This window comes from Passer domesticus, chromosome 29, assembly GCF_036417665.1.
Source record: "Passer domesticus isolate bPasDom1 chromosome 29, bPasDom1.hap1, whole genome shotgun sequence".
Classification (NCBI taxonomy): Eukaryota; Metazoa; Chordata; class Aves; order Passeriformes; family Passeridae; genus Passer; species Passer domesticus.
The window spans coordinates 3,686,974-3,699,756 of NC_087502.1; the positions used below are offsets into that span (position 1 = coordinate 3,686,974).

Below are 12,783 nucleotides of genomic sequence, written 5' to 3' on the forward strand. Positions count from 1 at the left end.
AATCTCTAAACAGCACTCAGATGTACTAAATTTTCCACAAAACTCCCTTTCTTCAGCTCATAAGTAATGTGGGGCTAGCCTATTCTGATATACTGCTGCTCTGGTCTGGCTTAGTTGTCTAGCTACAAGCTTCAATGCCTCTGATGTTTGATTAAAAGTAATTTCTACACTGGCCTGTAGTCTAATAATTTGGTTAAGCCTATAAATAGGGGTTCTATAACCCCAGCTGCCGTGCTGAGCCCAGGAGGCAGGATCACAGTAATCTGTGATCCATTGGGAAGCCCATTCTTCATTTTTCCAGGTCTGTTTTCCTCCTATTTCAGTTTGTTTTCTTCTGCGCAGAGTTTCCTAAAGAGATTGTCCCAAATATTCACCTTTGCTCTTTGGTAGCAAAAAGAATGCAGGTTGTATAATTGCAACTGTACAGGTACCTCTCCACCTCTTTGATAATTCATCATATGCCCTTTTACCACATATCCAAAGTAATCCATTTGAAGCTTTCCAATTTTCAGCCTTCTGCCCCTGATTTTCCCAATATCCCTTAAGATCTTTTACCTCCTCTAAAGGATTAGCAGGTGTTGCACTTTCCCAGCAAACAGTTCCATTGGTACAACTGATGGAGCAATAACCTGTTGGTGGTTTTGGCCACCAGGTTGTAAAAGTGGAGTTGGTGGTGTATATCATCTTGCAGGGGGTGTGTCCTACATACGTAGTACAATTGTTTCCTTTCCTAGAAATACAAATTTGGCCTACTGCTTCATGAGTCAATATTTACCCCTGAGGTTGAATTTCATTAAATCTTTGTGTCGTGTTCCATAATATCAACTGATCAGATCCAACCCCTTCTCCCCTCCATGGCCATTGCTCGGTCATTTGGGATCCCCACCAACCCAACATTTAGCGACATTTAATTCCTTAACTACTTTTTGCATCAGATCAATAAACAAATTTTTTTCCTAACATGGGGAGGTCCCAATCCCTGAGTCTTTTCTTAATATTTCATACAGGTCACTTCCTGCTCTTGTTCTTTTTTGGTTTGAATTTCCCCTAAACGCTTTGTGATGTTTTTCACTAACTCTTCCTTGAATTTATCTTGTATTCCCCCTTTATTTGAGTATCCCCACATTCCACCTTGGGAAAACAGAAGAATGGTTCTCCCTGGTGACAAAATTGATAGTTTCCGGGTGCCCATCCTCCCACTCCTGAATCTGTTGCTACCCAGTAACTCTTTTCTCCTGTTGTACAAGTTTCAAGTTGTCCTGGCCCATAACATCCTGCATTAATATGAGTGTGTGCTCGGGCCATGGTCCAGCCATACTTTACATTTTGGTAGCACTTCAAGCAGGGAGTGGTTTCCCATTCCCTGGAAGACCCAACAGTACCAGAAGGCCCCACAGTTTTATTGTCCCTCTTCCTCCTTGGCCTCCCGGGGTGCTCCCAGCAGTGAGGGGTGCCATCCTCTCTGCAGCAAGGATATTCTTCAGGGGTTCTGTGTGAGCTTTCCTGCATTCTGTGCCGTTTCTTAAATACTTCCCAGTTCTTTCCTTTGGCTGGCTCGGATCCACAAGGGACTCGATTACGTTTGCAATGCTCAATCTTTTTAATGTTTGCCTCACTTGATAGTCCCCCTCTGAATCCGTATTTGCACAACATCCACCACTCATAAGAATCTAGTTTTAATGTTCCTTACTGTAGTCTCTTTTTTTTTTTTTTTTTTAATATATTCAGTTAAAATCTGTTCAATGTGTTTACACTCTGGACACAACCCACTTGTAGGATCACCCCTGTGACAATTATAACACCACCTCTCCTTCCAATAGTTGCATTCAGTGCTTACAAAGGGATAGCAATTACAGTCCTTTTCAATACAGGTAATTTTATCTCCCGACATCTCTTGAGAATATGGCATCCCATATAACATCTTGTATGGGGAGATCCCATGCTCTGAGTTTGGCATTGTTCAAATATTTAACCACACCAATGGTAAATACTCGGTAAATATTGGATTAATGCTTAATCCAAGATAGTTTTTTTTCAATCATTAGTTTTGCTGGCTGATGCTTTAGGGTCTGGTTCATTCTTTCGACTCTCCCCAAAATCGGAGGGTGCCAAGGGGTATAATATTCCCAAGAGATCCCTAGAGCTTTCATTACTTTTAACACTTTTGAGGTAAAGTGGGAACCCTGATCCAAATCAATCACTCTAATCATCCCAATTCATGGAATTATTTCTTCTAAAATAATCTTTGTAACAAAATGTGCTGTTGTTTGTGTCACAGGGTAGATTTCCACACAATGAATTAATTGGTCCACTATTACTAACAACTACTTATATGTTCCCATTTTCTGTAGTTTGGTAAAATCCACTTGTATCTTTTCAAAAGGCCTGTAGGCAGTTTTTCTCCCTCCCTGCGAGGTCTGTCTAGATGTGTTCTTGTTAATTTTCTGGCAAATAATGCATCCTTGTGTCTTCTGTTTTGCTATATCAAATATTCTTATACACTCAAAAACCTTTAAAAATTGGGCACTTAGTGCTCATGTTCCCCAATGAGTTCATGAATGTAACTTGGGAATTATTCTTTTAACATTACTTTTAGATACCATTTCTCTACCATCTGGTAAAAGCCACTTATGCCCTTCTAGCTTAGCCCCTAGTTTCTGCATCTCTTGTATTTCCTTTGAGATAGAGCATTTTTGATACTTTGTATCATCCTCACTGTTATTCCAGTTATTTAAAAAACACAGGTAAGCATACTGCTGCCCTTTGTGCTTCTGCATCAGCCAAATTATTGCCATGAGTCCGATAATCCATTCCCCTCTGATGTCCTCTTACATGGACAGCAGCTATCACTGATGGACCTCTCAAAGCTTCTGATACTCTCACTCTTATTGGAATGATTGGCTTACTTATTTCTATCTTAATGGGTCCATTAATGCTTATTATACATAAGCATTTACTTGATTTGTTTTAATATCTCTTAGTTTCACAACAACTTTGTCTATTTTATTTCAAGCATTGGTTTTCTTGCTACCTCATCTCTTTCACTCTACTGTACTTCTTTTATTTGGCTGCTTTATTTGGCCATTTGGTCAGAAAGTTTCAATACCTTTCTTAGTGTCTATTTTGGACACAGCAGATAGAAGCATTTGCTGATTCCATTGCCAATTGACACGAATCACAAAAACATTTGTCACAGAATCAGGGGAGGATGAGCCCTGGGACCCCCAAAAGCCCCTCAGCATGGCTGAGCAGAACCTGGGAGCGGGGGGGTTGCCCGGGACCCACGGGGCCCCAGCAGCTCTGAGAAGAGGGACCCCCATAACCCCAAAGTAAGGACACTGGAAGCAGGGAACTCCTAGGAAGTGGTTTTGGACTTAGTGAATTTTGGAGGTATTTCTGGCCACCAGCCACCCAGTGACTTCTAGAGATGGACTTGGAGAGGAGGACCTTCAAAGCTAATGTCCTGGTTTAGGACAATTTTGGGGGAAAACCTCTAAAGGTCTTTCCTCTAGAAGACCAAATTCAAGTGGCTCCTCCCCCAACTGGTTCTGGAAAAATATTTCCTTTGAGAAAAGTGGAAAACACTGTTTATTTAACAGGCAAAGCACTCACCAGCCCAAGTGTCATGGTTTGACCCTGGCACAATGCCAGGGCCCCCATGAAGGGTATATTTCCAAAATGGTTGCTGTGAGATGTGACCCGGGAACAGAACAAAGCAGGCTCCCATTCGGGGATGGAGGGAAAAACACAACACTTTATTTATTACAAATCTAGAAAGGAACACATACCAAGCTAAAAATGAAAACCTTCCAGATACTTTCCTCCTCCCCCTCCCTCTTCTCCACAGATTCACCATCCCTCAAATTATCAACCCTCAAATCCATCAGGGATAGAGGAGTCCCCCCTTGCCTCATAGGCCTCCCCCGGAAGCACAATTAAAACCTCCTGTGCTTCCGTGTCACCCATGGCCCCACCCAGAGAACATCGGCCCTCGTGACTTCTCCCCCCCAACGTCCAGCGCTCTCACCACTGGACATGGGCCAGGACTGCTTTTAGGGTTCCCCGTTTAAAGATGCTCCACCCACTTCCAGAAGCAGCAGTCTCTCAACTCTGGGACACCAGTCCCCCCCAAATTTCACCCCCTGGGGCCGAGGGGCCTCATGAGCAGAGATCTTCCTCTCCGTGGAGACAGAGGGCATCTCACACCCTCCTCAGCTGTTTCTGTTCACGCCGCTGCTTCACTCTTGACTCCCGGGTGTTGCCTCCCCCTAAATACAGTCTCTGGGTCACAGGAAAAAAACACGGGTCTGTCCATGGCTATACAAGAAAGAGTCCAGCCCAAGGCCACTCCATCATCTCTTCCACTCAGGATTCTTCTCTCCTCTTCCAGCTTTCCTCACGCTTGCCCATTTCATCTCTCATCTCTCCCTCTCACCTCATCCTGATTCAGGAGGATTCAGTATTTGTAAGGTTTCTATTAGTCTACAAAGGGGTTAAAATCTTCACTTCTGCCTGTCCAGGACTCCCACAGCTGCCAGGCACCTCTCTGCCGCATCCCCCGCTTCTGGCCGGCTGAGTTGCTAGCACAATTTCTGTCTCTCTCTCCGGGGGGGGCTGCCCAGACATCTCAATTCTCATCAACCCCTGCATGTTCTCCTCCACCTCTGCACCTTTTGGGGCTCCCGGCCTCCTCCCTGTCATGGCCTCCCCCTCCCCCACCCACACGCAGCTGGGCAGGGGAGAGGCCAGACCTACTCACCAACGCCGGATTCCCAAAGAGGAAGTTCTCTGGGAATCTCCTGCTTTTAACCCCCGTGTGTTCTCAGAGGCGTATCCAGATCCTCAGTGGCCACATCCCATGCCAATTTTGAATTTGGCCACTGATTGGCCCGACTTAGACCTTTCCAGAAACACATTTCCAGGCCAAACCACGACACCAAGAAACGAGCAGTATTAAGCAATAAAACCTCTTGCTGCTCCAGAAGAGATGACAAACTCACAAAGCCCCTCCATGGGCTGTAGCTCAGCTCACTCAGTCTCTTATCAGTCCCTCTGGTGCTGGAAATGCCGCGGCCCAGCCCCGGTGGGGCACAGGTGTGAGCTCCTGGTGCTCTTGTGAGTGCTCAGTCCAGAGCAGGTTTAGACAGGTCCAAAGACAAGGAAAGCCAAAAACCACAGTCCAGGGGGAACTTCTCTGCCTCAGCAAGCTCGAACTAACTAAAAGCAAAAGGAGAGCTCTGTCCTGCTGTCTGTCCATCCGCAGACAACAGAGGAGCAGGAATGTGGAGGTTCTGAAATGAGAGAGGTTCTGAAAACAAACTCCATGTTTCTTCTTCCTCTTTGCTCTCAGAACCAGCCTTAATGATACAAAACTTACTTCAGAGGAATGGGGATGCGAGCATCATGAAGTCACTCCTGAGACCCCTAAACCCCACTCAGCCTGTCTAAGCAGGACCTGGGAGAGGGAGGATGTCCAGGACCCATGGGCCCCTCAGCAGCTCTGAGAATAGGGACCCCCATAACCCCAAAGTAAGGACCCTGGAAACAGGGAACCCCTGGGAGAGGTTTTCAACTCCTTCTTGATTTTTGGAGGTATTTCTGGCCACCAGACACCCGGTGACTTCTAGAGATGGAATTGGCCAGCGGGACCTTCAAAACCAATGCACTCACATCTTGTTTTTCTCCCAAATTAGGATTTCCCATTCCCAAACCTTATCTGGATAGAGGAGAAGGCTGCGAGGAAGCAGAATATGCTCCAGGACACTGAGGCAGGTGAGGAGGAAGTCAGTGCCCCTTTCCCCCTCTCTCCTGCTCCATCTCCCAGCCCAGCACTGCCCCTGGCTGCAGGACAACCCTGCTGCCAACGCTGTCCTGCTGGGGATGGACTGGGGGGATCTCTTTCTCCTTCCCTCTGGCACAGAGGCAAATCCCTTCCTCTCCTTGTCCTTCCTCCCGCAGACAAGGAGCTGAGGATGGAGAGCAGGGAGGACAAATCCCCACGGCAGAACCTCATGGACGAGGCCGTTTTGAGCGGCTCCACAGCACGGGAACCTAATGGGGCTGAAAAGCCTCAGAGATCCCTCAGGAGGAGGGGCTCCAAACCCAGCCCAGGATATGCTGAGGGAGAAAGACCCAGCCTGTGCCAGGAAGGCAGCCAGAGATCTGGCCAGAGCTCTGAGGTGGTGGTCAATGAGCAGCTTAATGATGGCAAGAAGACCCACCAGTGCTTGGAATGTGGGAAGAGTTTTCCAGCGAGCTCCTGCCTGATCATCCACCAGAGGATCCACACCGGGGAACGGCCCTACGAGTGTGGGGAATGTGGGAAGAGCTTCAGGATCAGCCACCACCTGATGAACCACCAGAGGATCCACACCGGGGAACGGCCCTACGAGTGTGGGGAATGTGGGAAGAGGTTCCAGACCAGCTCCCACCTGATCACCCACCGAAGGATCCACACTGGGGAATGGCCCCACGAGTGTGGGGAATGTGGACAGAGGTTCAGGATCAGCTCCCACCTGATCGCCCACCAGAGGATCCACACCGGGGAACGGCCCCACAAGTGTGAGGAATGTGGGAAGAGCTTCAGGATCAGCTCCCACCTGATCGTCCACCAGACGACCCACACCAATGAACGGCCCTATAAATGTGGAGAATGTGGGAAAGGCTTCAGGAGGAGCTCCAGCCTGAAACTCCACCAGATGACCCACACTGGGATACGACCCTATGTGTGTGGGAAATGTGGGAAGGGCTTCCGTGACAGCTCTCGCCTGATCATCCACCAGACAATGCACACTGGGGAATGCCCCTACACGTGCTCAGAATGTGGGAAGAGCTTCATTGAGAACTCCAGCCTGATTATGCACCAGAGGATCCACACTGGGGAGAGGCCCTACGAGTGCGGGGAATGTGGGAAAAGCTTCATCCAGAGCTGCCATCTGATTCTCCACCAGAGGATCCACACTGGGGAGAGGCCCTGTAAGTGCAGGGAATGTGGGAAAAGCTTCACTGCGCCCTCCGCCCTGATTGCCCACCAGAGGATCCACACTGGGGAGAGGCCCTACAAGTGCGGGGAATGTGGGAAAAGCTTCAGCCAGAGCTCCAGCCTGACTGTCCACCAGAGGATCCACACTGGGAAGAAGCACTATGAGTGTCCTGAGTGTAGGGAGAGGTTTCAGAGCAGATACCGTCTCCTCAAGCATCAGCAGATTCACACAGAATAGAGGCCCTTCCGCTGCCCCGAGTGCAGGAGGGGCTTTAAGAAAAACTCCACCCTCATCACCCACCAGCGGATCCACGCTGGGGAGAGGCCCTAAGAGTGTCCCAAGTGTGGGAAGCGCTTCTCCCAGAACTCTACTATGACCCAGCACCAAGGGAGGCAGCAGTAAGGGAAGCCCTACAAGTGCCCCGTGTGCAGGAAGAGCTTTGAGCGCTGCTCCAACTCCATCCCCCACTGGAGGACCCCCATTGGATGGTCCACGATGACCCTCGTTTGGCAGAGACTTGGTGATCCATGGTCCCTTTGATCCATGTTAGGAAGAAACCTGGCTGGTGGTCTCCACATCTTCCTGGCTCCTCTTGGACACTTGGGCAGCAGGAGAAAAATCCATTGGGATGCAAACCGACATCAGAATTTCATAGGGGACCGTACAGTTTTTTACTTTCGACCCCAAAAATATCTCACGTTTTGCATCCAATCATTTCTTCAGGTGGCATCAAGGAATACTGGATGGTGTTGGAGGTCTTTTCCAACCTAAATCATTCTATGATTCTAATTCTCCCTAGCCTAGAGACATCTTCCACAGCCAAATGGTGATGGACTGGGGCACAAAACCAGGATTTTGGAGAAAATGGAGTGGAAATTCCTCTAGAAAAGATCCTTTCTACCCACCCAGGCACATGGATACTCAGCCAGCATGTACACATAAATCCTTTTATTTTGGCCTTGATTTTCCTTCATATTTCTTTATCCCTTCACCCACCATTGGGGTAAAAATAAAGACATTTAACTAAGTCACGGATGGTGACATTGGGGAATATGGTGGGGATGGGGCTGGGGATATGGACAAGGACATGGGTGCAGACATGGCTGTGGATGGCGATATCGGGCATGGGGGGGGGTGTCACAGGTATGGATGGTGACATGGGGCCATATGGCCATGGATGAGGACATGGGGGATGTGGCCATGGGTGGTGACAAGTGGCTTAGGGGACATGTCCATGGGTTGACATGTCCATGCCATGAGGTGTCCCATGACCAAGGACAGCATATCCCCACCACCACCACGATACTGTCCCCTTCATGCTCCCGTTTATTCCCTGCTCTTTCCCTGGCTGTGACACCTCCCTTGCAGGATGTCCCCGTGTCCAGGTGACCCGTGTCCATCAGCTACTCCCAGTGGCTCCAGCAGCAGCCAGAGCCCATCCTCAGCACGCAGGATCAGCTCGGGCTTGCGGCGCGGGGGTGGCCTCGCCGTGTCCCTCCACAGCACAAACCGGGACAGTGTCAGTGCCACTGCCACCTTCATCTCAGCCATGGCAAAGCTCTGCCCGATGCAGTTCCTGCCACCACATCCCCACTGTCAGTGTCACCCCACTGTGAACCCAGCCAGAGACGGGGGTGGCACCTGGGGACACTCCTGTCCCCACTCCACCACTTACCTGGGGCCAGCAGAGAAGGGGATGAAGGACAACCGGGACCATCTCTTGCTGTTCTCTGGGCTGAACCTCAGAGGGTTGAACACCTGGGGTGACACCAGCACAGTCACACCGAGGGGACACAGCTGTCACCATCATGGTGACAAGGACACCTCATAGGGTGGCCCTACCTCAGTCTCAGGCCAGAGGTCTGGGTTGTGGTGGGTCCTGTAGATGCTCATCCGGCAGATGACTCCTGGTGGGATGGGAATGGCCACTTTAGGGACAGCAGATGAGGGTGGCTGGTGACACTGGGGACACCTTGGCCATGCTATACCCTTGGGGTGGCACAGCCATCACGCAGGGGGATGTCCTCAGTGCAGCACTGGGACACAGCAGTGACAGGAGGGTGCAGCCGAAGGCTGTTCTTGATGCACATGGTGGTGAAGGGCAGCTGGGACAGGTCCTCCCTGGGGACAAAACAGGGGTGGCATCGTGTCCCCAAGCCACATGACCTGGGGTGGCCCTGGGGACATCTCATCATTCAATGTCTGCAGTGTCCCGGCCAGCCAGGAGCTCCTGGACCTCCTGGCGGCATCGCTCCTGGTGCTCAGGGTGGCCAGCCAGGTTGTAGAAGAGCCATGCCAGGCCACTGGCCGTGGTGTCATGACCTGTGGGGACATTGAGTGAGTAAGGGGACACTGGAGTGGCTCCTCCCCAGTGGCGCCTGGGAGCTCGTGCTCACCCTCAAACATGAAGGTGTCACAGCCTCAGCCGCGATGTCCTCGTCCGACAGGGTGTGGCCATTCTCGTCCTGCGGGGGTGAGATGAGCCAGGGGCCACCTGGGGCCACCAGTCTATGGCCAAATCCCATCCATGGCCACCACTCTTCCCCCATGGCCACCACCCTACAGGCACCACCATCCCACTGGCCATCAGCTCTATGGTCAATGCTGCCCATGGCCATCACTGTTCCCCTGTGGCCACCAGTCTATGCCCCAGCCCACCATGGCCACCAGCATCCTCTTGGCCTCTATGGCCAACCCTTCCATGGCACCACCATCCCCTAGACCACCATCCCCCCATGGCCACCACCCTATGGTCACCATCATCTCCCCATGGCCACAGCCACCCTCTTGTGCACTTCCATGTCTCCATAGCCACCATCATCCCCCATCCCCTCATGGCCACCAAAGGACGAGGGTTGGGGGACAACCAGAGGCTGGACATGGTGACACCTTTGGGTGGCCTTGGGGAACCTCAAGGACAGGTTGGTGGCCACTGTGGGGTGGCATTTGGCCTGGCCATGGTGACACCTCTGGGGACCTCTGGGCTTGGGTTGGTGGCCACTGCCTGGGCACTGCCAGGTCTCTGTGCCAGGTGCGGTGACAGCCATGGGTGGCCCTGGGGACCCGTCTGATGTCCCATGTCCTACCTGAGGCACTGAGGAGTGGCTGGAGGGTGCTGGGGTGGAAGAGGCACAGGACAGGCAGCCAGGGAAGTCCCCACCAGAGGCAGCCATGACGGTACTGGGCCACCAAGGTGTCCACCTGCTGTAGGGCTTCCTCCGTGCTCTGGCCCTGGGGACAACAGGACATGTGTGTCCCTGGGGACACAGATAGGCTTGGGGACATGTGTATCCTCAGGATACTGCCAGCCTTGGGGACATGTGTGTCTGTCCCCACTGTCCCCTTGCTGGTGCCACCACCCCATCCTCACCATCCCCCCAAGTGCCACCACCCCATTCCTTCAGTCTCCTCATAGGTGCCACCACCCAATTGTTCCTTTGCAGGTGCCTCCACCCCTGTCCCCACAGGTGCCACCCACTGTTCCCTCACCATGCCAGTGTGTCCCAGCAACCAATTGTGCCAGGGCAGGATGGGGAACTTGTTCAGCTGGCGACAAGTGGCCCGGAATCGGGTGACAGCCACCAGCGCATCCCAGAGCCGCTGCAGCAGCAGGGCCACCACGAAGGTGCCCAGGGCCACCGCGCCCAGGGAACCTAGTGCCGTGGCCACCGCCATGGAACCGCTCCTGGGGACAGGCTGGGGACAGGGCAAGGGGCGGGCATGGGCGGTGTCACCGCGGGGTCACGTGGCGCCGCGCTGGGTGTCACTGGATCTGCCTTTTGTCGTAATGCGTGTTCTGGTGGCAGCATCCTCTGACACGCCCTGATGGCATCTTGTGCTGACATGTCCTAGTCCAGCGTGCCCACATGTGTATCCTGGTGGCATCATGTTCCCCCTTCGTGTGTCCCTGTCCCCTGTATATGTCCTTGTTCCCCCTTCCACGTCCCCCTCTGTGAATCACTGTTCCCCCCGTGTGACCTTATCCCTCTGCACATGTCCCTGTCCTCTCCAAGTGTCCCCGTCCCCATCTCCCCCATGTGACCCCGTTCCCTTCCGTGTGTCCCTGTCCCCTCTGAGTGTCCTCATCCCCATCTCCCCCGTGTAACCCTGTTCCTTTCCGTGTGTCCCTGTCCCTCTCTGTATGTCCCCTGCCCCTCGCCCCTGAAGGACCAAAGTCCCCGAGGTCCCAGGGCTGTGTCCTGTGGGATATTCACGTGTCCCACAGCATGTCCCCGTGTCCCATAGGATGTTCCAATGGCTGTTCCTTGCACTGAGCTTCTCCCCTGTGCCAGCACAGAGAGGGACACTGCAGCGGCGGCTGGCCTCGAACATACGTGTGTCCCAGCTAGCTGCGGCCAGTACTGCCGGCAGCACGGGGGCAGTCTCCCTCTCGAGGATTTCGTTGGGAGAGCGCCTAAGGCTTTCGCCTTCTGGGAGCGAGGATCCGCGGAGCGTAGAAAGAGAGGTTGCTACCCACAGGGCAAATGAGACTCGGACCACGACTGCAGTTCAATCCGGGGTTTATTCCAGGGGTGCTGACAGCCGAGGACCCAGACCGAAGCCCCACGAGAGTTTTTAAAGGGGTGGTCCTCAACCCATCACAAAGAAGCAGGGAGTGGTAAAGGAGTGAATGACAGGGTTGGGAATCCAATAGGTACATAGTGGGGGCGGAGCCCTGGCCCCTGATCCAATCACTCGATGCCCAAGGTAGAAGGTTCTGGATGAGAAGGTGGGGACACCGAGTGACAGGCAGGAGACCAGGGAGGGATCAAGGGAGGATAAAATGTTTGCAGGGGAGGAGAGAGGCTGGAGGGACAGGGCGATCAAGGGAGAGGGAGAACCTGGGCAGAACCATTCAAACAAAAGGGGTAACAGGAATATACCAAAACAGGACAATACATTACATAAAAGGCACACCACAACATCTCCCCCTTTCTTGTTTAAAAAGAAAGAAAGAGGGAATTCATATAACTCAAAAACTGTCCTCAGAATCACCCCATGACACCCCACAGCACCCCACGATACTTTGACCTCTGGTTTTGTCTTTTTTCCTTGGTTTGGTGGGCACTTCTGTCACAATTCTCTAGTACAAGTGGAGGTTGTGATGGTTCATTAACTGATCTCAGAGTGCAGAAACAACACAGAGGGGATTTCAGTATTAATCAAAACAAATGCAACTTTTATTGACTGCCCACAGCAAATGCCATAGAAGGCTTAGAAAAGAGGTAAAAGAGAGAGAGAGAAAGAGAGAGAGAGACAAAGAGAGGGTATAGCTACCAAACTTAGAGATGAAATCCTCATGGTCCAGGTCGATGGAAATTCACCTTGTGACGTCAGGGAGAATCTCAAAGTCCTGGTTAACTCAGGTATTGTATTTGTTTCCCCCAGACAACGAAGGAATGATGAATCTGACTCCATGTTCTCAGAAGGCTAATTGATTATTTTGTGATACTATATTATATTTAAAGAGTGCTATACTAAACTATACTAAAGAATACAGAAAGGATACTTACAGAAGGCTAAAAAGATAATCATGGAACTCATGACTCTCTCCAGAGTCTGCCACAGCTTGGCCCTGATTGGCCAATAAGTCAAAACAATCAGAGCAAAAACCCATGAAACAATCACCTGTTGGTAAACAATCTCCAACCACATTCCACATGAGCAAAACAGAGGAGAAGCAAATCAGATAATCATTGCTTTCATTTTTCTCTGGGGCTTCTCAGCTTCCCTGGAGAAAAATCCTGGGCAAAGAGATTTTTCAGAAAATGTGAATGTGACACTCAGGGGTCTATTATAG

At 51.3% G+C, this 12,783-nt stretch overlaps 2 protein-coding genes across 2 annotated transcripts; one reads left to right on the forward strand and one right to left on the reverse strand.

The window, feature by feature from the left end:
* The first annotated feature begins 3,248 nt into the window (after positions 1-3,248).
* Positions 3,249-8,010, forward strand: LOC135287375 (zinc finger protein 664-like). Its single transcript, XM_064400733.1, has 2 exons — positions 3,249-5,772; positions 5,959-8,010. The coding sequence occupies exons 1-2, from the start codon at positions 5,751-5,753 to the stop codon at positions 7,218-7,220; spliced, it is 1,284 nt and encodes a 427-aa protein (XP_064256803.1). The 5' UTR covers positions 3,249-5,750; the 3' UTR covers positions 7,221-8,010.
* Positions 8,011-8,124: 114 nt separating this feature from the next.
* LOC135287299 (leukotriene-B4 omega-hydroxylase 3-like) lies at positions 8,125-10,658 on the reverse strand. Its single transcript, XM_064400648.1, is given in 8 exon segments — positions 8,125-8,559; positions 8,659-8,741; positions 8,826-8,911; positions 8,986-9,105; positions 9,177-9,305; positions 9,380-9,398; positions 9,401-9,448; positions 10,473-10,658. Coding segments are annotated over 8 exon segments (921 nt in total). The 3' UTR covers positions 8,125-8,309.
* Positions 10,659-12,783: the final 2,125 nt, after the last annotated feature.